We start from the raw sequence: 24,744 nt of genomic DNA, 5'->3' as shown, positions 1-24,744 counted from the left end.
CCACCATGCCCGGCTTATTTCTGTATTTTTAGTAGAGACGGGGTTTCACCATGTTGGCCAGGCTGGTCTCGAACTCCTGACAAGTGATCCGCCCGCCTTGGCCTCCCAAAGTGCTGGGATTACAGGCATGAGCCACCACATCCAGCCAGAGAAGAAACATTTTTAATACAAGAAGTGAGTTGAGACTCTGTTCTTTCATGAGATGAATCCTGTGATCTGTCACTTGACCTTCGTCTATCTCTTGATCTCTCACGTCCCTCACTGGCAACATGAGACTCATATTGGTGTGGTTTACTCCTGTATTCCTCTTTCAGTGTCCACACAGGATCAGGGCAAAGGTCAAGGAAAGCAACACCTCCACTTCCTCCTCAGCCAGATCCCTCTAGAGGTGGCTGTGGCTACTAGAGCTGCCCGGGCCTTTATTTTATTTTATTTATTTTTTTGAGACAGACTCTAGCTCTGTCGCCAGACTGGAGTTCAGTGGTGCGATCTCAGCTTACTGCAACCTCCGCCTCTAGGGTTCAAGCAATTCTCCTGCCTCAGCCTCCCGAGTAGCTGGGACTACAGGCGTGCGCCACCACGCCCAGCTAATTTTTGTATTTTTAGTAGAGATGGAGTTTCACCATGTTGGTCAGGCTGGTCTCAAACTCTTGACCTCATGATCTGCCCACCTCAGCCTCCTCCCAAAGTGCTGGGATTACAGGTGTGAGCCACCGCTCCTGGCCAATATTTTATCTTTTAAACAAAACTGAGTGTGTCTGGGGAATACAACTGGATATTCATACACAAAAACATATAACTGCACCTTTACCTCACACATACACAAAAACCAACATCAGGAAGATCAAAAACCTAAACATGAAAAGCTAAAAATGATAAAGGTTCTAAGAAATAATAAGAGACATATCTTCATGGCCTCAGAGTATCCTTAAAAAGGACACAGAAAGCACTGAAAAAAATTGGTAAGTCTGACTACATTAAAATTAAGAATTTCTATTATCAAAAGGGTACCAATAAGGTGAAAAGGCACACCTCAGATGGGAGAAGAAATGTATTTATATATATAGACAAAGGGCTAGAAGCCCTGTAAGTCAAAAATACAAGCAATCCAATATCTGAACAGGTACTTCACAAAAGACAAAATCCTAATGGTCAAACACATTACAAAAAATTCAATCTCAGAGGTTAATAGGAAAATACAAAATTAAACTCACAAAGAGATGGCTGCAAAATACTCACTAGGTGAGCAAAAATAATCGTTTTTATTTTTTAGTACTTAAAAGTGATTGTAAAAAAAAATGCAATAATTACCTCTGAATATTATTTAGCTTGCATTGGATCTTCTGAAAATAAAAATCCTCTGAAGAAATTTTTAAAGTTTTCTGATACTTACCAACAAGCTGTACTCTCCCTGAAGACAGAAGTGTTGGATCGTCCTTCCTGACATTATTTATTGAGTCATCTACTAGCTCTTTAATGTGATCAATTCCTATGACTTTTCCAGTACATCCAACCTGGAAAAGAGAAAACAATTCAGTAGCTCATTGGGCTAAATTTGTTTTTCTAAAGTATTATTGAAGTTTTTCCTTATCGAAAGTCATATTCTGCAAAGAGAAAACAAAAATAGCTTAAGGCTTCTATAGATTGCTAAACACTCAGTTTATCATAAATTATTTACCATATATACAACTTTCTCAACTATCACTCTCATTGAATAAAATTCGTAATACTAAGAAAAATTATATCTTTCTTAGATTAAATCTAGAACTTTGAAGAAAATTACCAATATTTAATAGTAGTACAATAATTTTTTGTTTAAATTCCATCTAAAGTATAACTTTAAATATTAAAATGTTACATAAAGAATTTGACAGGGAGGAATTTTTTTTTTTTTTTTTGAGAAAGTCTCGCTCTGTCACCCAGGCTGGAGTACAGTGGCACGATCTCAGCTCACTGCAACCTCTGCCTCCCAGGTTCAAGCGATTCTCCTGCCTCAGCCTCCTGAGTAGCTGAGATTACAGGCACGCACCACCATGCCCAGCTAATTTTTTTGTATTTTTAGTAGAGACAGGGTTTCACCACGTTGGTCAGGCTGGTCTCAAATTCCTGACCTCGTGATCTGCCCGCCTCGGCCTCCCAAAGTGCTGGGATTACAGGAGTGAGCCACCACACACCCTGCCTCCCGCCTGATGGGAAGGAATTTCTACACTTGTTTCTACTGCTTTTAGTAGAAAACATGAAAATATATACAGTGGCTCACACCTATAATCCCAGCACTTTGGGAGGCAGAGGCAGGTAGACTGCTTGAGCCCAGGAGTTTGAGACCAGCCTGAGCAACATGGCAAAACCCCATCTCTACAAAAGAATACAAAAACTAGCCAGGTGTGGTGGCATGTGCCTCCTAAGTCCCAGCTACTTAGGAGGCTGATGTGGTGTGAGGATCACTTGAGCCTGGGAGGCAGAGGCTGCAGTGAGCTGAGATCGTGCCACTGCACTCCAGCCTGGATGACAGACTGAGACCCTGTCTCAGAAAACAAACAAAAAGCAACAACAACAAAAATCCCTTCTTTGCATATTTATTTGTAAATTAAAATATTAAGTATAAATGTTTGAAGAAAAAATATAAAAATTTAAAAAATTAACACATAAAGACTTTGAAGTCAAACTATCTGGGTTCTTGTCTAAGTGTCATCACTTACATACATACATACCTTGGCAAGTTAACCGTTCCTTCTTTTTTTTTTTTTTTTTTTGAGATAAAGTCTCGCTTTGTTGGCCAGGCTGGAGTACAGTGGCGTGATCTCAGCTCACTGCAACCTCTGTCTCCTGGGCTCAAGCAATTCTCCTGCCTCAGCCTCCCAAATAGCTGGGATTACAGGCGTGTGCCACCACACCCAGCTAATTTTTGTATTTTTAGTGGAGACGGGGTTTCACCATGTTGGCCAGGCTGGTCTCGAACTCCAGACCTCAGGTGATCCACCTGCCTCGGCCTCCCAAAGTGCTGGGATTACAGGCGTGAGCCACCACACCCGGCCTATCATTCCTTGTATGAATCAGGTTCCTCAGTACAAAATGGGGAGGAAAAAGGCATATACCCCATCATAAAAATGGGGTAGCACTTAGAACACAGGCTCTAGTGCTTAAAACACAAAGTACTTTCACACATGGTAAATGTGTGAAAAACATTAATGCCATTTTATGAAAAATAACTCAGAAACCAAATGATTTTTTAAAATGAATACATCCTCTAAAACTATAAACATGTCAAGTATAGAGAATGAGTCATTTATTAAATGGCATTTCTAACCTTAAAAAAAATCACTGACATCCATTAATGAGGACTTAACCTCTACAAAATGAGCAAAACATCTGAGAAAATATGAGTCCTTATTATGTGCCAGGCATTGTTTTAGATGTTTAGGATACCATCATGATAAAAAAGAGCAGACAAAATTTCCAACTCCCTGGAGCTTACATTCTAGTAAGTCTGCTGATTATACATTTATAGCAAGTTACATGGATTCTAGTCCAAGGTGGATCCACAACTCCCAATTTAACTAGATCAGAATATTCCAATCTGTCCTCCAGGCACAATATTTCTCAAATCAAACTGATTTGATGATCTAAGCAATGATCAACCTTTACTCCAACATATAATAGTGGGTCCCCAGTTAATACTCTGGATAACCATTAACCAGATAAGACTCTGATGAGAAAAGGCAGAAGTATAACAAGGCATTATTTTTCTAAGAGCACTTTTTCTAATGCAGAAGTTTTACCTTCATCCTGGTAAATCTGCAGGAATGTTTAGAAACCAGGCTCATTCTGGGCAGGGACAGTGGAGAGGGTGCTGGGAAATGAGTCCCCTGGGAGACGGGGCCCAGCTACGATGCTAAATATCTCAGGCTCCTGAGTGACTGGATTTCCCTGGGACCCTCAGACATGTCCCAGGGCCCGGTGGGGAAACTGAGGCCCGTACAAGGAAGTAGAATTCTGAGTTGTCGGGGCTAAGCCTGACCCCCTCTCCATGCTAACCCCACCCCCCACACTGTGCCTCAGTAGGTTTTTGTTGTTGTTGTTGTTGTTGCCCAGGCTGGAGTGCAGTGGTGCAATCAAGGCTTACTGCACCTCCACCTCCTGGGCTCAAGGGATTTTTCCTGCCTCAGCCTCCTGAGTAGCTGGGACTGCAGGTGCTCCACCATGCCTGGCTAATTTTTCTATTTTTAGTAGAGATGGGGTTTCACCACGTTGGCCAGGCTGGTCTCGAACTCCTGGCCTCATGTGATCTGCCTGCCTAAGCCTCCCAAAGTGCTGGGATTATAGGTGTGAGCCACCGCGTCTGGTCCCTCAGTAGGTTTTAAGGAGCCCCCAGCCTTCCTTCTCCCCTTCTGGGCCTGACCAGCTATACTGCTCTGTCTCCCCCAGCCACATGCCCCACCAAGTACTGTACAGAGTCCCCTACCCAGGGTCCCTGCACCATGAGATAAGGTGAAATACCAACTGTGGACCAAATGCAATAAAACCTCTGTTTTTAAGAAGAAAAAAAAGAAAAGAAAAGAAAACCAGGCTTATTCTATCCTTTTCTGCCAAATCAGAACTTGGAAGAAGGTAGTTTGGGAGCTACTGGCCACCATCTTGTGATTACAAGGGTAGAGCTTACCGGATAATGACACCAACATGTGGAGGAAAGTAAAGCCAAATCAAGAAACAGAGAGAACCCTATCATCAATAACAACATCTGCTCTTCTAAATCCAGCCACACAACAGACCGTGTACACCCCTAGACTTTTCTGTTATATGAACTAAATAAACTCCCTTTTAGCTCTGCCAGTTTGGGTTGCATGTTCTGTCACTTGCAACAACAACAAAATCCTAAGTGACCCTCATTCCAACTGCTATCCTAATAGAATTAACAAACAAATAAACACGAAAACCACTAGTTAAAAAAACATACAGCCAAATCATATAATATTCTTCTGTTGGGGCCAGAATGAGAAATAAAACTCTTACCATACGTGCAAAACATGCAGTAAGGATTCCACTTCCAGATCCTACATCAAGAGCTTTAGCTCCTTCATGCAACTGATCAAATAGAAGTTCTAGCGCATATGCATGCTGCCAAAAGAAAACAAAATATTCATTAAGACTAAAGTACACATATCATGGTATATAAATAAAGTTGCCAACTTTCTACCAATTTTTCTACTATTGTCATCTACCAAGATAACCAAGTTATCTTGGCTATCTGCCCAGGTATTACTTAAGTAAACTGTTTGATTAGAATTCTTACATTCAGATCACGTGTTTCAGTAATTTTAGACCTCCAGTGTGTGAATTTTTAACTTTTAATTAATTCAGTAAAAAAATTAAAAGATTTATAAGTGAAAAGTCTCCACCCTACTCCCACTTCCAACCATCCAGGTTTCACTCTGTAAAGGTAACCAGTATTACTAGTTTCTTGTGACTCCTTCCAAAAAGGAAGGAATAGATTCTTTGCATATATAAGCAAATAGAAAAATACAAAGGCTAATTTTGTATTTTTAATAGAGACAAGGTTTCTCCATGTTGGTCAGGCTGGTCTCGAACTCTCGACCTCAGGTGATCTGCCTACCTCGGCCTCCCAAAGTGCTGGGATGACATACATAAGCCACCACACCCAGCCAGTATTCTCATTATTAAAAATAATCAGATCAGGCTGGGCGTGGTGGCTCAGGCCTGTCATTCCAGCACTTTGGGAGGCTGAGGCAGGTAGATCATGAGGTTGGGAGTTCAAGACCAGTCTGGCTAAGATGGTGAAACTCCATCTCTACTAAAAATACAAGAAAATTAGCTGGGCATGGTGGCAGGCACCTGTAATCCCAGCTACTCGGGAGGCTGAGGCAGAGAACTGCTTGAACCCGGGAGGGGGAGATTGCAGTGATCCGAGATCGTGCCACTGCACTCCAGCCTGGGCTGTAACAGAGCGAGACTCCATCTCAAAAAAAAAAAAAAAAAAAAAAATCAGATCCATCCAATAGCAGTAAACACATTTACTACCAGATCTTGGTTGATAAAAATACCCATCCATTAATCTATAGTGATAAATTAATACAACATTCTATACATATATAAATGAAAAATAGAGAAAACTGTTCCCAACAAATATATAGATACATAATGAATACACGTAGAAAAAATGATGAAAATCAGCCTTTGGGCAGCCATCTCAATAATAACTGATTGATTCAGGTAAAAATCATAAATGGAAGCTAAAACTAGTGGACTAACATTTGAAAAATAAACAGGATATTTACATAATCTTAAAGGGTTTGCCCCCGATAATTATTAATCACAAAAGGAAAAATAGTAATTTTACAATGGAGTTCAGAAAAAAGTTTTCCAGTGGAAAAACTTGGTCAACACTACCTTAATCAGATGATCAAAGTTAATATCACAATTATGGGACACACTGACATCAAATGCCTCTGCTAAGATACTTCATTTCTGGGATATGCCAGGCAAAAATGCATAACCTATATTGAATTATGAGGAAACATCAAACAAACCCAAATTGAGGGACATTATACAAAATAAATGGCCCATATTCGTAAAAATTTTCAAGGTTTTCAAGGCCATAAAAGAATAAGGAACCATTTCTCAGTCATTCTTTAAAGGAAACTAAAAAGACATGACAATCAAATAAAACTCACAATCTACCATTTTCTTTTCCTATAAGGAATATTATCAGAATAATTGATGAAATCTGAATAAGGTCTATAAATTGGCTAATAGTGTTATATCAATGCTGACTTCCAGATTTCAAAAATTGTACTATGGGTATGTAAGAGAATGTCCTTATTTTTAAAAGTAAAGAGCATTGGCCGGGCGCAGTGGCTCACACCTGTAATCCCAGCACTTTGGGAGGCCGAGGCGGGAGGATCACGAGGCCAGGAGATCGAGACCATCCTGGCTAACACAGTAAAACCCCATCTCTACTAAAAATACAAAAAATTAGCCGGGCGTGGTGGTGGGCGCCTGTAGTCCCAGTTACTTGGGAGGCTGAGGCAGGACAATGGCGTGAACCCGAGAGGCGGAGCTTGCAGTGAGCTGAGAACATGCCACTGTGCCACTGCACCCCAGCCTGGGCGACAGAGCAAGACTCCATCTCAAAAAAAATTAAAGGTAAAGAGCATTATGCCTGTAATTTACCCTCAAAGAGCTCAGAAAAATGGAAATATAATACACACACATACACACACACACACACAGAGGAGAGAGGGGATAAAGAAGGGAGAGAGAATAAATGATAAAGCAAATGGTAAGATTTGCTTTACCAATGGTAAGACTGTGTGGACAAAGGTATACAGGAACTGTACTATCTGTATAATATTTCTGTAAGTCAGAAACCATGTCAAAGATTTAAAAACATTTGGGCCGGGCTCAGTGGCTCACACCTGTAATCCCAGCACTTTGAGAGGCCAAGGCGGACAGATGACCTAAGGTCAGGTGTTCAAGACCAGCCTGCCCAACATGATGAAACCCCGTCTCTGCTAAAAATACAAAAAATTAGCCGGGCGTGGTGGCGGCTGTAATCCCAGCTACTGGGAAGCTGAAGCAGGAGAATCGCTTGAACCAGGGAGGTGGATGTTGCACTGAGCCAAGATGGCGCCACTGCACTCCAGCCTGGGTGACAGAGCAAGATTCCATCTCAAAAAAAAAAATTAAAACTATTTTATCAATGAAAACAGCCAATGCCAAAGAGAAAGATAGAACGAAAATGCCCTATTCCATGGAACAATTAAAAAAAATTAACAACTACTAATTCCAATCACTAAAAGTGGATGACCAGACGTTATGGACCTCCTGATATGATGCAACAGGAAGGACCATTAGGAAGTGTTCCTGAAAAAAAAAAGTTTTAAGAATAAGTCAACCATCACCAGGAAACAATTAACCAAATTCAGAATATGGGAAATTCTATATAACAAATGAACTAGTTTTGTCAATAAACAAATGGCATTTAAAAAAAGAAAGGGGTCTTTCTTTAAAAATTAAAAGATACTTTAAAAAACTGAAACAAGACCAAAAATATGCAATGTATAGACTCTGTGTGGATACTGATTTAAGCGAATTAACTATAAAAATTTTTAAGCACCTGGCAAACTTTGAACATGGAGTAGACATAAGATATTAAGGAACATTGTTAGGTATGATAATGACATTGTAGTTTATTTTTAAAGTCATTGAGATTTATAATAAAGTATCCAGGGATGAAATAATAGTATGTATGTTTGGGATTTGCTTTAAAATACTTCAGCAAAAGAGAGAGTTACACTAGGAGCAGTGGTTCACAGCCTGTAATCCCAGTCTTTGGGAGGCCGAGGTGGGTGGATCGCTTAAGTTCAGGAGTTCAAGACCAGCCTGGGCAACACAGCGATAACCCATCTCTACAAAAATACAAAAATGAGGTGGATGTGGTGGTGCACACCTGTAGTCCCAGCTACTCGAGAGGCTGAGGTGAGAGGATGATTTGAGCACAGCAGGCCGCAGTGAGCTGAGATTGCGCTACTACATTCCAGCCTGGGCCACACAGCATGACTCTGCCTCAAAAAAAAAAAAAAAAAAAAAAAAGAGAGAAAGAGAGAGTTAAATAAAACAAGATTAGTAAATTGTTGGTCATTATTAAAGCTGGGTGATTTATAGGTTCATTATACTATTTTATTTGTATATATGGTACTGGAACTCTTCCATAATTTTCCATAATAAGAAGTTGTGTTTTTATTTAAAGCTAAGGTTTCCAAGCACTTGGGAGTTTAAAAAAAGAATTTTTAAAAAGTTAAAGCTATCTTTTCCCCCAACTTATATATGGAGAGAAGGCCTTGAATAGATACAGCCTCACATAATCCAAGACATTTCAAACTTTCAAACCAGAAAGTCCTTAATGTTCCACAGAACCCTTTTAGGGGTAACACACAAATATGTGTTAAATGGCTGTTTTTCCCCCAATATATTCAAGGTTCATGCATTACATTTGCCAATCTAGAATGTTCCCCCAATTATCTCCCTCCACCTACCACTTTGCTCTGTTCTTCAGGACACTGACTCATTTAAGGAGTCCTGGCAAGGCATGGTGACTTATACCTATAATCCGAGTGCTTTGAAAGGCCAAAGTGGAAGGATAACTTGAGACCAGGAGTTTGAAATAAGCCTGGATAACACAGTTGAGACCGTATGTCTACAAAAAAGTTAAAAATTATCTGAGTGTGGGTCATGGCACATGCCTATAGTCCCAATTCCTTGGGAGGCAGAGGCAGGAAGATCACTGGAGCTGAAGAGCTTGAGGTTATAGTGAACTATGATCTTTGCACTCCAGCCTGGGCAACAGAGCAAGACACTGTCTCAGGGGGGAGAAAAAAAAAGAGTCCTGTCCAGTTGTCCCACACATAATGCACCACATTCTAGATGTGTCTGCTTCCTCAGGGTTAGATTCAGATCAAAGACGTCTAGCAAGAACACACGCAAGTCTTGCTATGCAACTCCCTAAGAGCATCACATTAAGAAGTATATAATATTGGACCACCACACCACTGGACATGTCAACCTCAACCACTCAGTAAATGTGGTCACCAATAGATCACTCTACTTTCAAGGCATATTTTTTTCTTTATAATTAATAACATGTGGGCCGGGTGTGGTGGCTTATGCCTCTTATCCCAGCACTTTGGGAGGCTGAGGTGGGCAGATCACGAGGTCAGGAGTTCGAGACCAGGCTGGCTAACATGGTGAAACCCCGTCTCTACTAAAACTACAGAAATTATCCAGGCATGGTGGTGCATGCCTGTAATCCCAGCTATTTGGGAGGCTGAGGCAGAAGAATTGCTTTAACCCAGAAGGCGGAGGTTGCAGTGAGCCGAGATCACGCCACTGCATCCAGCCTGGGTGACACAGCAAGACTATGACTTGAAAAATAATAATAATAATATGTGGAGTACTAATTTGAGACTACATGAGTATTTTTGTTCTCCAACAATCTTCCTCCTAATGGTTTTAGATTCATTAATAATCTTTGCCTAATTCATTAATTGATGATAACAAAACAGTGATCTTTATTTTTATTTTTGTAGAGTCAGGGTCTTGCTTTGTTGCCCAGGGTGGTCTTGAACTCCTGGGCTCAAGGGATCTGCCCGCTCGGCCTCCTGAAGTGCTGAGATTACAGGCATCAGCCACTGCACCCAGCCAAAATACTGATTTTTAAAATTTCATTATTCCTTCCACATTTATTCATTAACATTCTTCTGTTTTTCTGAAAAAAATCATTTTCACTTTTTTCCCTGTCTTGCTCTTTTTGTTTTTTTTTTAAGTCTCCATAGACTCACGAATTTTTGTTTTTCAATTCACTGTGCTATAATCTGTTACCATCATTATTCTTGTTGATTCTCAAATTCTCTCCAATTTGGCCTTTGGGAGCCTCTTCAAATCTGCTCGTATGTCCTTCTGACATTACCTCCTCAGCCTTTGAGTACTTCCTCACTTGACAGATGTCAGTCACTACTCCAAGGAGCACTCGACTCTTTTAGTAAGCAGTGGTATTCAGGATCCCAAACCTGGATGCCAGGTGTGCTCACTGCTACCAGGATACCATTTTAACAGATTGCCTTTAATCTCTTCACCACTGCACGCATCACATTTTTCTTTACAGGTTTGGAAAATATTCCAGGATTATAGTTAATTCCAAGCTTGTGATTTTAAGGTTCATTAGATGTAGATGTCATTTCTCTTTGCATCCTCACTTTCTGCTTGTCTTATAATACTGCTAAGATTTATGCAATAAATGATTCAAGATCACAACTGCTTGTTCATATAATACAATTAAAAATATTTTACCCTATTCACATCTTGCACTGTATGCTTACTGTTATGTGCATATATATAAACATTCATATAGATGTTTCATGTGACTATATACATACATAGATACACAAGTTTTCCTTATTAACAGTCATAGATAGCTCAGAAAATATAAGTAATTAAAAATGCATCAGTTTTGGGAGAAAATTCTGACATAAGCTATGACATATGCTAAGTGAAATAAGCCAGTCACAAAAAGACAAACACTTTATGATTCCACTTATATGACGTACCTAGAGGAACCAAATTCATAGAAACAGAAAATAGAATGGTGGTTGCCAGGGGCTGAGGTAAAGAAAGAATGAGAAAAGTGGGAAATTGTTATTGAATGAGTATAGAGTGTTAGTTTTGCAAGATGAAAAGTGTTCTGAAGACTGATTGCATAACAATGTAAATGTACTTAACACTACTAAATGGTACACTTAAAATGGTTAAGACGGTAAATTTTATGTTATGTGTATTTTAACACAATTAAAAATTTTAATGCATTTATATAAAATATAGTTTTAACAATGAAAAGACAACCCAATTAAGAAATGGTCAAGAGGCCAGGTATGGTGGCTCGTGCTTGTAATCCCAGCACTTTGAGAGGCACAGGCAGGAGGACTGTTTGAGCTCAGGAGTTTGAGACCAGCCTGGGCGACATAGCAAGACCCTGTCTTTAAAAAAATGTTTTTGGCCGGGCGCCGTGGCCCATGCCTGTAATCCCAACACTTTGGGAGGCTGAGGTGGGTGGATCACGAGGTCAGGAGTTCAAGACCACCCTGGCCAACACGGTGAAACCTTGTCTCTACTAAAAATACAAAAATTAGCCAGGTGTGGTGGTACATGCCTGTAATCCTACCTACTCAGGAGGCTGAGGCAGGAGAATTGCTTGAACCTGGGAGGCGGAGGTTGCAGTGAGCTGAGATGGCACCACTGCACTCCAGCCCGGGTGACAGAGCGAGACTCTGTCTCAGAAAAAAAAAAAAAGTTTTAATTATCTAAACAAACAAACAAACAAACAAAAAACAAGAAAGGGGTAAGAGACTGAATAAATGTTTCTCCAAAGAAGATACAGAAATGGCCAAAACGCACATGAAAAGACGCTCAACATCATTCATCATTAGGGAAATGCAAATCAAAACCACAATGACACACCACTTCATAGTCACTAGGATGGATAAAATTCTTTTAAAAAAAGAAAATAACAAATGTTAACAAGGAAGCAGAGAAACTGGAACCCTCATACATTGCTAGTGGGACTGTAAAATGGTGCAGCTGCTTTGAAAAACGGTTTGGCCGTTCCACGAAATGTTAAACATAGAGTTTTCATATATGATCTGGTAATTCCACTCCTAGGTAAATACTCGAGAGAAATGAAAACACACAAAAATGTGTACACAAATGTTCACGGCAGCATTATTTAGAATAGCCAAACACTGGAAACAATCCAAATGTCCCTCAACAGTTAATAGATAAATGTTGTATATCCATATAATCAGATATTATTCAGTCATAAAAAGGAGAGAAGTACTGATTCACACTACAACAGGGATAAATCTTGAAAACATTATGCTAAATTTAAAAAGTCAGTCATAAAAGGCAATATATTATATGATTCTATTTCTATGAAATGTCTAGAATAGGCAAATCTATAGAAACAAATAATAGATTAGTCGTTGCCAGGACCTGAGCAGAGCAGGGGTTGGGATCTGACTGCTAATGGGTATAAGGAAGGTTTCTTTCTGCAGTGATGAAAACCTCATATTAGAGGGTGCTGATGTTTGTGTAACTCTGAATAAACTAAAACTGCAGAATTCTACACTTTAAAGGGATGAATTCTACAGTATAAGAATTATATCTTTTTTTTTTTTCTGAGGCAGGGTCTTGATCTGTCGCTCAGGCAGGAGCGTAGTGGTGTGATCATGACTCACTGCAGCCTCCATCTCCCAGGCTCAAGCAATCCTTCCACCTCAGTCTGCAGAATAGCTGGGACCACAGGCACGTACTATCACACCCAGCTAAATGTTTTTTATTTTTCGTAGAGATGGGATCTCACCATGTTGCCCAGGCTGGTCTCAAACTCCTGGGCTCAAGTGATCCTCTGGCCTCGGCCTCCCAAAGTGCTGGGATTACAGGCTCAAGGTACTGTGCCTAGCCAAGAATTGTATCTTAATAAAGCTGTTTTGTGTTGTTGTTTTAAAATGCATCTTTTGCCATGAAGTAACTGCTATGCTTTGTTCAGCAATGAACTGGACACCCAGACCAAACTTCAGGGGAAAGAAAAAAATCACAAAGTATTTCCCTTAATACCTGAAAGCATACCACTCCAGTCAATTTCCCAACCATGCTAGATACTGGTTCTCCAAAATGACTTTTAGCATTCATACTTCATTTTTTTTTTTGAGTCAGAGTTTTGATCTTTTGCCCAGGCTGGAGTGAAGTGGTGCGATCTTGGCTCACTGCAACCTGCACCCTCCCCAGGTCCAAGTGATTCTCTTGTCTCAGCCTCCTGAGTAGCTGGGATTATAGGCGCCTGCCACCACACGTGGCTAATTTTTGTATTTTTAGTAGAGACAGGATATTGCCATGTTGGCCAGGCTGGTCTCAAACTCCTGACCTCAGGTGACCCACCTGCCTCGGCCTCCCAAAATGCTAGGGTTACAGGCGTGAGCCACCCCGCCCAGTCACATTCATGCTTCTGTATAAATCTTTCATTTAGGTAGTGTTGTGGGACAAATCAGTGACGGGAGAGACTGAGCACAGTTCAGTAGAGTGTCTAATTATTAAGGTGATCACTGGCTCAGTCGGACTAGGGTCCAGAAAGTCTGATCCCTGAACAAAGGGATCAATCACCTTTAAAGCAGTTTGTGGCGGGAGTTAGGGAGTTACGTGCTGCAGGAAGGGTACTTGCAGAAGCGAGATCAAAGGCAGTTAATTACTCTTTTACATTGTTACACCATATGTTTTACATCCTTGGGAATACATGCTTTTGTAGCAATTGCTTATCAACTTTGTGACTTTACAGCCGAGCTAGGGAGGGAAGCAAGAACTCGCTGTGCCTCAAGGAATTTAAAACGATGGAACACAGATAAGCCTCTCTGCGCACAGAGGAGGGATAAGCAGTTAATATTCTCTCTCAACCCGGCCCCGCACCAGAGTGGGGGGGTGGGGTGGGGCTATATTATGTTCTACCTTCAAGAAAAAGAATAAATTTTTCTACCATTATACTTATAAAATTCATTAATTCCCCCTTCAGTAGTAGTTCAAACTGTTTGCAGATTATCTTAAGACTATAACTTTTCTTTTTAATCACTTATTGAATAGGTAATATACAAAAAAGTCATTCCTAATCTATGGTTTAAAGAAAAAAGAAAGCCAGGCCCAGTGGCTCACGCCTGTAATGCTAACACTTTGGGAGGCTGAGGTGGGAGGATTGCTTGAGCTCCAGGGTTCAGAACTAGCTTGGGCAACACAGTGAGTCCTCATCTCTACAGAAAATGTTTTTAAAAAGTAAAGGGTGATGGTATGTGCCTACAGTCCCAGCTACTCAGGAGGCTAAGGTGGGAGGATCTTTTAAGCTCAGCAGGTCTCGGCTGCAGTGGGCCATCATCATGCTTCTGTACTCCAGCCTGGGCAACAAAGCAACACCCTGTCTCAAAAAAAACAAAAACTAAAAAATTAAGGGCTAGACGCAGTGGCTCAGGCCTGTAATCCCAGCACTTTGAGAGGCCAAGGAGGGTGGATCGCTTGAGGTCAGGAGTTTGAGACCAGCCTGGCCAACACGGTGAAATCCCATCTCTACTAAAAATACAAAAATTAGCCGGGTGTGGTGGTGCACACTTGTAATCCTAGCTACTCAGGAGGCTGAAGCAGGAGAACTGCTTGAACCTGGGAGGCAAAAGTTTCACTAAGCTGAGACTGTGCCACTGCACTCCAGCCAGGGCGACAGAGAGAGACTCCATCTCAAAAATAATAATAATAATAAATTAAAATGTTTAAAAAAATTAAGCAAAAGGAATAAAGAAATTGATAACACGCCAGATACAGTGGCTCAAGCTTGTAATCCCAGCACTTTGGGAGGCCGAGTCAGGCAGATCACTTGAGGCCAGGAGTTCAAGACCAGCCTGGCCAACGTGACGAAACCCTGTCTCTACTAAAAATACAAAAATTAGCCAGGCGTGGTGGTGTACATCTGTAATCCCAGCTATCTGAGAGGCTAAGGCAGGAGAATCACTTGAATCCGGGAGGCAGAGGTTGCAGTAAGCCAAGATCACCCCACTGCACTCCAGCCTGGGCAACAGAGTGAGACTTTGCGGAAAAAAAAAAAAAAGAAGAAAAGAAAGAAAGAAGGAAGGAAGGAAGGAGAAAAAGAAAGAAAGAGAAAGAAAGGACAAAGAAAGAAAGTCAAAGAAAGCAAAGAAAGAAAGAAAGGACGGAAGGAATTGATAACAGATCAAGGACATAGAGTGAAAATCAGATCTCAATTCCACCCATATATCCTAAATAAGCTAATTCCCTATCTTAGAAGAAATTATTTTTAGTTTTCATTCCCAAAGAAAAACATATGTGTGCATGTATGTGTGCATATGTGATTTTCATACATTACAGAATATTCTAAATACCCTTTGGGACTCAACTTTTATACTGTTTCATTCTTATTTTTCCCACCCAAAAAACCACCTGTAAGTATTATACTGTATTTCTTGAAGACTTTGTCATATTTGTACTTGCAGAGTTCTTTCATTTAACAGTTTCACAATACTCCACAACATGGAGGTTAAGATGGTCCCTGACTTAACAGTGGTTCAACATATGATTTCTCGACTTTACGATGATGTAAAAATTATACACGTTCTGTACAAATTGTACTTCAAGTACCCATACATGCATTCTATTTTCCACTTTCAGTACAATATTCAATAAATTACATGTGATATTCACCATTTTATTATAAAACAGACTTTGTGTTAGTTGATTTTGCCCAACTGTAGGCTAACGTAAGTGTTCTGAGCACATTTAAGGTAGGCAAGGCTAAGCTATGAAGTTTGGTAGGCTAAGTATATTAAATGCATTTTAGAGTTACAGTATTTTCAACTTATGATGGGTTTATCAGGACATACCCCCATGTAAGTCAAGGAGCATCTGTACTGTAATTTATTAACCATCCACCATTTGTGGACATTGCTTTTTGTAATTATAATAAATAAGATGTCAATAAATAAGTCACTCTGCACTCATGTATATATTATGGGATAAATATCTTGAAATAAAACTGGGAAATCTAAGTTATATTTATTTCACATTTTGATAGATACTGCCAAATTGTCTTCCAAAAACATTCAATGTACTCTCCCACACAAAAAAAGTATGTGACTGCCAGTTTTCCATTTCCAATACAAAGTATCAAGTTTTTAAATCTCTAACAATCTGACAGGTGAAAACTGGTACCTCATTATAGTGCTAATTTGCAATTTACTAAGTATAAGTGAAGATGAGGCTGGGCATGGTGGCTTATGCCCGTAATCCAGCATTTTAGAAGGCCAAAGCAAGAGGATCACTAAAGCCCAGGAGTTCACGACCAACCTGGGGTAACAAAGTGAGGCCCTGTCTCTACAAAAAAAAATTTTAATGGCCAGGCACAGTGGCTCACACCTGTAATCCCAGCACTCTGGGAGGCCAAGGCGGGTGGATCACTTGAGGTCAGGAGATCACTTGAGGTCAGGAGGTTAGGTCAGGAGACAAGCCTGGCCAACATGGCGAAACCCCATCTCTACTAAAAATACAAAAATTAGCCGGGCATGGTAGTGCACACCTGTAATCCCAGCTACGAGGAAGGCTGAGTAAGGCACGCGAATTGCTTGAATCCAGGGGGCGGAGGTTGCAGTAAGCCGAGATCACGCCACTGCACTCCAGCCTGGGCCACAGAGCGAGACTCCGTCTCAAACAGCTACTCGGGAGGCTGAGGCAGGAGAATGGCGTGAACCCAGGAGGCACAGCTTGCAGTGAGCCGAGATCATGCCACTGCACTCCAGCCTGGGCAACAGAGCAAGACTCTGCCTCAAAAAAAAAAAAAATTTAAATACGTGAAGATGACATCTTTTCATTTGTTTAAATGTCAATGTCATTTGTATTTCTGTTCAATGAACTATCTTAGCCTTTTCTGAGACAGAGTTTCACTCTTGCTGCCCAGGCTGGAGGGCAATGGCGCAATTTCAGCTCAACACAACCTCTGCCTCCCGGGTTCAAGCGATTCTCCTGCCTCAGCCTCCCAAGTAGCTGGGATTACAGGCATGCGCCACCACGCCCAGCTAATTTTGTATTTTTACTAGAGACAGGGTTTCTCCATGTTAGTGAGGCTGGTCTCAAACTCCCAACCTCTAGTGATTCGCCCACTTTGGCCTCCCAAAGTGCTGGGATTACAGATGTGAGCCACCACGCCCGGCCACAATGAACTATCAGTCCTGTCCTTTACACATTTTCTTTTGGGCTTACTGGTCTTTTACTTATTAACAGGATACACACAAACACAAATGTATGCATACATGTCTACATATTGAAATTTTCCCTTGCTGTCATATGTATTACAATATTTCCCTCAATCGTTAATTATTATTATTGAGATGAGGGTCTCTGTCAACCAGGCTGGAGTGCAGTAGCACAATCATGGCTCACTGCAGCCTCAAACTCCTGGACTCAGACAATCCTTCTGCCTTGGCCTCCCTTGTAGCTAGGACTACAGGAACATTGCCACCACACCCAACTAATTTTTAAAATTTTTTGTAGAGACAGAGTCTTGCTTTGTTGCCCAGGCTGGTCTCAAACTCCTGGCTTCAAGCGATATTCCTGCCTCGGCCTCCCGAAGTGTTGAGATTACACAGGTGTGAGCCACCACACACAGCCAATTTTTCCTCTTTAATTTTTGCTTATAACATTTTTTCTCCGCAAAAATCCTAGATATGTAAGTTTCAAAATGTATCAGGTTTTTTTAACAGCTTCTGTGTTTTCTGTCATGTTTCAAAAAGACATTACTATTCAATTTTTATAAATGTCTGCTTTTTTCTTCTAGTATAATTATCAATTTGCTATAAATACATATAGAATTTATTTTAGTATTAAGTTTAAATAAGAGCTTCTCCAACCCCAAATACTTGCAGAGAATCAGAAAAGTTATTGTTCTGGCCAGGCGCAGTGGCTCATGCCTATAATCCCAGCATTTTGGGAGGCAAAGGCGAGTGGATCACCTGAGGTCAGGAGTTCAAAACCAGCCTGGCCAACAAGGTGAAACCCTGTCTCTACTAAAAATACAGAAAGTTAAGGCTGGGCGGGGTGGCTCACGCCTGTAATCCCAGCACTTTGGGAGGCCGAGGTGGGCGGATCACAAGGTCAGGAGATCGAGACCATCCTGGCTAACATGGTGAAACCCCGTCTCTACCAAAAAATACAAAAACTAGCGGGGCATGGTGGCGGGCACCTGTAGTCCCAGCTACTCAGGAGGCGAGGCAGGAGAATGGCGTGAACCCAGGAGGCGGAGCTTGCAGTGAGCCAAGATGGCGCCACTGCACTCCAGCCTGGGCCACAGGTGAGAGTCCGTCTCAAAAAAAAAAAAAAAAAAAGTTAGCCAGGCGTGGTGGCGGGTGCCTGTAATCCCAGCTACTAGGGAGGCTGAGGCAAGAGAATTACTTGAACCTAGGAGGTGGAGGTTGCAGTGAGCAGAGATGACAACATTGCACTCCAGCCTGGGCACAAGAACGAAACTCCGTCTCAAAAAAAAAAAAAAAGGCTGGGCCCAGTGGCTCACACCTATAATCCCAGCACTTTGGGAGGCTGAGGCGGGTGGATCACAAGGTCAGGAGTTCAAGACCAGCCTGGCCAACACAGTGAAGCCCCGTCTCTACTAAAAATACAAAAAATAAGCTGAGTGTGGTGGCGGGCACCTGTAATGCTAGTTACTCAGGAGGCTGAGGCAGGAGAATCACTTGAACCCAGGAGGCGGAGGTTGCAGCAAGCCAAGATCGCGCTGCTGCACACCAGCCTGGGCAACAGTGTGAGACTCCATCTCGGAAAAAAAAAAAAAAAAAGAAAAGAAAAGCTATTGTTCTTTCCTACAAAATAAAACAAGAGTACTCATTCAAATACTGACATTTAAACCCTAAGAAAAAGTTGGGCACAGTGGCTCATGCCTGTAATCCTAGCACTTTAGGAGGCTGAGGTGGGAGGACTGCATGAGCCCAGGAGTCAAGGCTGCAGTGAGCTGCGATGATCATACCACTGCATTCCAGCCTGGGTGACAAGGTAAGAAGTTGTCTCAAAAAAAATAAAATAAAATAAAATAAAACCCAAGAAAATTCCCAACAGATTAAAACTGCTAGATCACTCAAAGTAAGTCCTTCTCAAGGAGCTATGCAGCTGAATGGCTCTTATACTTAACCACTCCCTAATGAATTTTCCACATAAAATGTGAAATAATATTCAACTTGAGATTTCTATAAAATGTCCATTATACTATTTAAAATATTATCTCCATTAATTGTCTACTAAATAACCTTTTATGTTCAATTTTTACATGTCACAGATACTGACAACCACCAAAAACTTTAATATGCCAGTTTCTACCTTAAAAAGCTCCTTCTGGGCCAAGCACGGTGGCTCACGCCTGTAATCCCAGCACTTTGGGAGGCCGAGGCAGGCGGATCACGAGGTCAGGAGATCGAGACCATCCTGGCTAAGACCGTGAAACCCCGTCTCTACTAAAAATATAAAAAATTAGCCGGGCATCGTGGTGGGCACCTGTAGTCCCAGCTCCTGGGGAGGCTGAGGCAGGAGAATGGCATGAACCCGGAAGTGGGAGGTTGCAGTGAGCCGAGATTGTGCCACTGCACTCTAGCCTGGGCGACAGAGCGAGACTCCATCTCAAAAACCAAAACAAAACTCCTTCTACAGACCCTGTATTAAGAATAAGATGTTCAAAAAAGAAAATGATGTTCATTACCAATTCACATAACTCATAGATGATAAATTGATACAACTAAAAATTTAAAACTTTCTTTAAATCTTTTTTACTAAAGAAAATGATTATAGAGAAAAATGTAATCCATTTGTAACCAAGTGAACAAACTTAACTTACCATGTGTGGAGCACTGATTGTTGCTTGGAAACCTGCAAAAGAAGAAGAAACTACTGATACAGTCAGCTGTAAAAATATACTATTTCACATAATTTCTTTTCTACCATCCATACGTTATTTTTCACAATAATTCTTTTTTTTTTTTTTTCCTGAGACGGAGTCTCACTGTGTCGCCCAGGCTAGAGTGCAGTGGCGCGATCTTGGCTCACTGCAAGCTCCGCCTCCCAGGTTCACGCCATTCTACTGCCTCAGCCTCCTGAGTAGCTGGGACTACAGGCCCCCGCCACCACGCCCAGCTAATTTTTTGTACTTTTAGTAAAGACGGGGTTTCACTGTGTTAGCCAGGATGGTCTCGATCTCCTGACCTCGTGATCCACCCACCTCGGCCTCCCAAAGTGCTAGGATTACAGGCGTGAGCCACCACGCCTGGCTTTCACAATAATTCTTTTTTAGTTTTTATGATCTCAAGAAAATAAAACTTACTTCTATTAGAGTACTGTCACCCAGCAGTTAAAATTAGAAAATATAATCATGCCAAAGGGTAACGTGCTCATCTAGTAAAACAGTCCCTCTAAAGTACGGCAGCTAAAAATTTCTTCTCCTGTAGAGTCAGCTAAGAAAGGAAGAATTTCAGTAAGTTGAGAGTTGATATATTTTTGGCTTGTTTTTCCTTCAGATTGTTTTTTAAAAATAAGTTTTCATATGTAATAGGTATACAAAGTCTGTGCAAAATTAAATTGCTTCATATTTCTGTCAACTTAAAAAAAAACTAGAATAACTGAAAAAGTAGCTTAAAAGACCAATAAAATACTTCATTTTATTCTTTATCTTATCATCTAATGTTAATTCACACAATCTTTTCGTGGTTCTTAACTTTTAGTTTCTTTTCTTCTGGTGTTGCTTTCTCAAAACTTATTTACCTGCTTCTTTCTGCCTCTGAAGCAAGTTTCACTGAGCGGTGGTAGCAGGTGCCTTCGGGGTTCAGAAGCTCCCCAGGATCTTCTCTGCTGACTGTTATAGTGCGTCAAAACAAGATAGCATGGCAGCCGACTGACAGAATCCTGAGGCACTTCTAAGCCTCAAAGGCGCCCACTGCCAAGGCTCAGCAGTTCAGCAAAACCTGCTTCAGGAGAAGGAGTTAAATACAAGACTTTCTAAAAACAAACACAAGCCAAAAAATCAGGGCAAATAAAGCAGAGAAGTCATTAATAACTTAAGCACACTTACTGATTTAAATACTGATTTAAAAAATTAATCCTAACCTGAAAACTAATCTTTAGTCAACACTAAGGCCCCTAAAGAAAACTCAGCACTCGGCTAATACTGTAAGTTTTCATTAAAAGTTTTTTTTTACGGCAGGGTGTGGTGGCTCATGCCTGTAATCCTAGTGCTTTGGGAGGCCAACACGGGTGGTTTGCCTGAGCTCAGGAGTTCCGAGACCAGCTTGGGCAACACGCTGAAACCCCATCTCTACTAAAATACAAAAAATTAGCCAGGCGTGGTGGCATGCACCTGTAATCCCAGCTACTCGGGAGGTTAAGGCAGGAAAACTGCTTGAACCCAGGAGGTGAAGGTTGCAGTGAGCCGATATTGTGCCACTGCAATCCAGCCTGGATGATAGAATGAGACTCCGTCTCCAAATACAAAAGTTTTTTTCACTAAAATATTTTATTTCAAAAAATGTTTTTAATTCTTTATACATATTATATATTGTTCGAGAAAACAGAAAAACATACATAATTTTATTAAAATAGGTATGTTTGGGATTATGAAACTTGCTGAGTCATAAAATTCAAATTAAGAAGGTAATAATAGATAAATATCTGTGTCCCAGGCTTTTTCTACTTCCAAAAATCATAAAGTAAATGATGAAAACTATGATATTTTCAGAAATCTAAAGCTTACCTATTGATTGTGGAGAATCCATGTATGGGTTACATTTTGCATAGTGGGAGCGGTCTGTAGCCAGCATCACTTCAAATACTTTATCTGTCTTGATGATTCCATTTTCTGAAACAAATGAGGCAAATATTTTCAGAAGAGAGAGACATGATCAGAGATATTTTAGAATAATTACACCAGCTGTGCTATAGAGACTGAACTGGAAGAGAGAATGATTGGAAGTTGTTGTAATGGCCCAGGTAATGGCAACCTGGTTTCTCTTTTTTTCTGAGACAGAGTCTCGCTCTGTCACCCAGGCTGGAGTGCAGTGGCGCAATCTCAGCTCACTGCAAGCTCTGCCTCCTGGGTTCACGCTATTCTCCTGCCTCAGCCTCCCGAGTAGCTGGGACTACAGGCGCCCGCCACCACGCCTGGCTAATTTTTTGTATTTTAGAAACATGGTTTCACCATGTTAGCCAGGATGGTCTCGATCTCCTGACCTTGTGATCTGCCCACCTCGGCCTCCCAAAGCACTGGGATTACAGGTGTGAGCCACTGGACCCGGCTTTTTTTTTTTTTTTTTTGAGACGGAGTCTTGCTGTGTCGCCCAGGCTGGAGTGCAGTGGTGCGATCTCGGCTCACTGCAACCTCCGCCTCCCAGGTTCAAGCGATTCTCCTGCCTCAGCCTCCCAAGTAGCTGCGACTACAGGTGCATGCCACCACACCCAGCTAATTTTTTGTATTTTTAGTAGGGATGGGGTTTCACTGTGTTAGCCAGGCTGGCCTTTATCTCCTGACCTCATGATCCACCCACCTCAGCCTCCCATAGCTGGATTATAGGTGTGAGCCACCGTGCCCAGCCCAACCTGGTCTTTAGTAACAGCAAGGACACAGAAAACTAGAAGGATAATGAGTTATATTTGGTAGGTAATATATACCTGACTGACTGGATTTGGGGGTGGGAGTGGAGGTTATCATTGATACGCTGATGCCATTTACCAATTTAAGAAATCCTGTAGAAGGATCAAAGTTAAGGGGTAAAAAGTTAGGGGCTTCAGATCATACAACTGGAGATATTCTGTAGTCAGCTGGACACATGGATCTGGAGCTCAGGAAAGAGATCTAGAATAAAGATTTCTATTTATTATGGATGGCAACTAAAGCAATCAAAGTGAATTCAAAGTGGCCAGAGAATAAGTAGAGAAGACAAAGCCAACATCTAAAAGATATGCAAAGAAAACAGCCATCAAAGATGATGAGCAGTCACAGAGGCAGAATGAAGACCAGACCATACTGTTGACTGTTGTAGAGCCAGGAGACGTGAATTTCTCAGGAAGGAAAGCAAGATCAATAATATATATTTGCCTTCCCCAACAATTAGCTGAGATTAAGGCCGGGTGCAGCGGCCCATGCCTGTAATCTCAAAGCCTGGGGAGGCCAACAGGGAGGATAGCTTGAGCCCAGCGGCTTGAGACCAGGCAAGGCAACATAGGCCCTGTCTCCACAAAAAAAAAAAAAAAAAAAAAAAAATTAATTAGCTGGGGATCATGGCACAACCATGTAGTCATAAATACTCAGGAGGCTGAGGTGGGAGAATTGCTTGAGCCCAGGAGTTTGAGGTTATAGTGAGGTATGATCATACCACTGCACTCCAGCCTGGGTGAGAAAGCATGACCCCTGTCTCAAGGCCAGGCACGGTAGCTCACACCTGTAATTCCAGCACTTTGGGAGGCCCAGGCGGGCAAATTACTTAAGGTCAGGAGTTTGAGACCAGCCTGTCCAACATGGTGAAACCCCATCTCTACTAAAAATACAAAAATTAGCCAGGTGTGGTGGCGCACCCCTGTAATCCCAGCTACTCAGGAGGCTGAGACAGGAGAACTGCTTGAACCCGGAGGCTGAGGTTGCAGTGAGCCGAGATCATGCCACTGAACTCCAGCCTGCGTGACAGAGTAAGACTCAGTCTCAAAAAAAAAAAAAAAAAAAAAAAAAAAAAAAAAAAAGAATCCTGCACAAATAGGTGCTAACTCCCCTTTTCCTCCCCACTACCAATATCATCATCCATTAAAGAAGGTGCAGGATGCTATACTAACAGGAGGGGGTACACAATGAACTCTGTCCACAAAATGCCTAAAAGTAGGAAAAAGAAAAAAACCAATCAAACCAATGCCATTCAAATCTAATGTAAAAAGAAAACTAAATGCAAATAAAAACATTTCTGCTGATTAAAGAAAACCAGTATTTAAAACTATACTCTAAGAAAACGTGCCAGGAAGTAAACATATTACCAGGAAGAATTAACTTCAAAATACATTCTAATGAAACTATTTTAAAGGAAAGGAAAAAAATTCTCAAAACATCAAGGCAAAAATAATTAGCCAGGCTGGCGCGGCGGCTAACGTCCGTAATCCTAGCACTTTGGGAGGCTGAGGCAGGCGGATCACTTGACGTCAGGAGTTCAAGACCAATAGGGCCAACATGGCGAAACCCCATCTCTACTAAAAATACAAAAATTAGCTGGGCGTGGTGGCACATGCCTGTAATCCCAGCTCCTAAGGAGGCCGAGGCACAAGAATCGCTTGAACCCAGGAGAAGGAGGCTGCAGTGAGCCGAGATCGTGCCAATGCACTCAAGCATGAGCAACAGAGCGAGGCTGTGTCTTTAAAAAAATTAAAAAAGAAAAAAAAAAAATTAGCCATGCATGGTGGTGCATGTCTGTGATCCCAGCTACTCAGAGGCTAAGGTAGGAGGATCACTTGAGCCTGGGAGGCGGAGGTTGCAGTGAGTCAAGATCATGCCACTGCGCTCCAGCCTGAGTGACAGGGTAAGACTCCATCTCAAAAAAAAAAAAAAAAAAAAAATTCAAG

At 41.4% G+C, this 24,744-nt stretch overlaps 1 protein-coding gene across 4 annotated transcripts in view; it reads right to left on the bottom strand.

The window, feature by feature from the left end:
• PCMT1 (protein-L-isoaspartate (D-aspartate) O-methyltransferase) overlaps positions 1 to 24,744 on the bottom strand; it is a 59,128-nt gene that overhangs the window by 15,470 nt on the left and 18,914 nt on the right. For 3 of the 4 annotated variants that reach the window (XM_034963067.3, XM_063605022.1, XM_034963069.3), the window contains exons 2-5: positions 21,902 to 22,006; positions 19,997 to 20,028; positions 5,011 to 5,115; positions 1,394 to 1,514 (exon numbers count right to left, since the gene is read on the bottom strand). In XM_034963067.3, the coding sequence (XP_034818958.1) occupies positions 1,394 to 1,514; positions 5,011 to 5,115; positions 19,997 to 20,028; positions 21,902 to 22,006 (363 nt within the window). The remainder of the gene's footprint in view (positions 1 to 1,393; positions 1,515 to 5,010; positions 5,116 to 19,996; positions 20,029 to 21,901; positions 22,007 to 24,744) is intronic. The other variant, XM_034963070.3, reaches the window with a different exon arrangement.

This window comes from Pan paniscus, chromosome 5 (assembly GCF_029289425.2).
Source record: "Pan paniscus chromosome 5, NHGRI_mPanPan1-v2.0_pri, whole genome shotgun sequence".
Lineage (NCBI taxonomy): Eukaryota > Metazoa > Chordata > Mammalia > Primates > Hominidae > Pan > Pan paniscus.
Note: the sequence above shows the minus strand (reverse complement) of the source record. Positions and strands in the feature narration are given on the sequence as shown.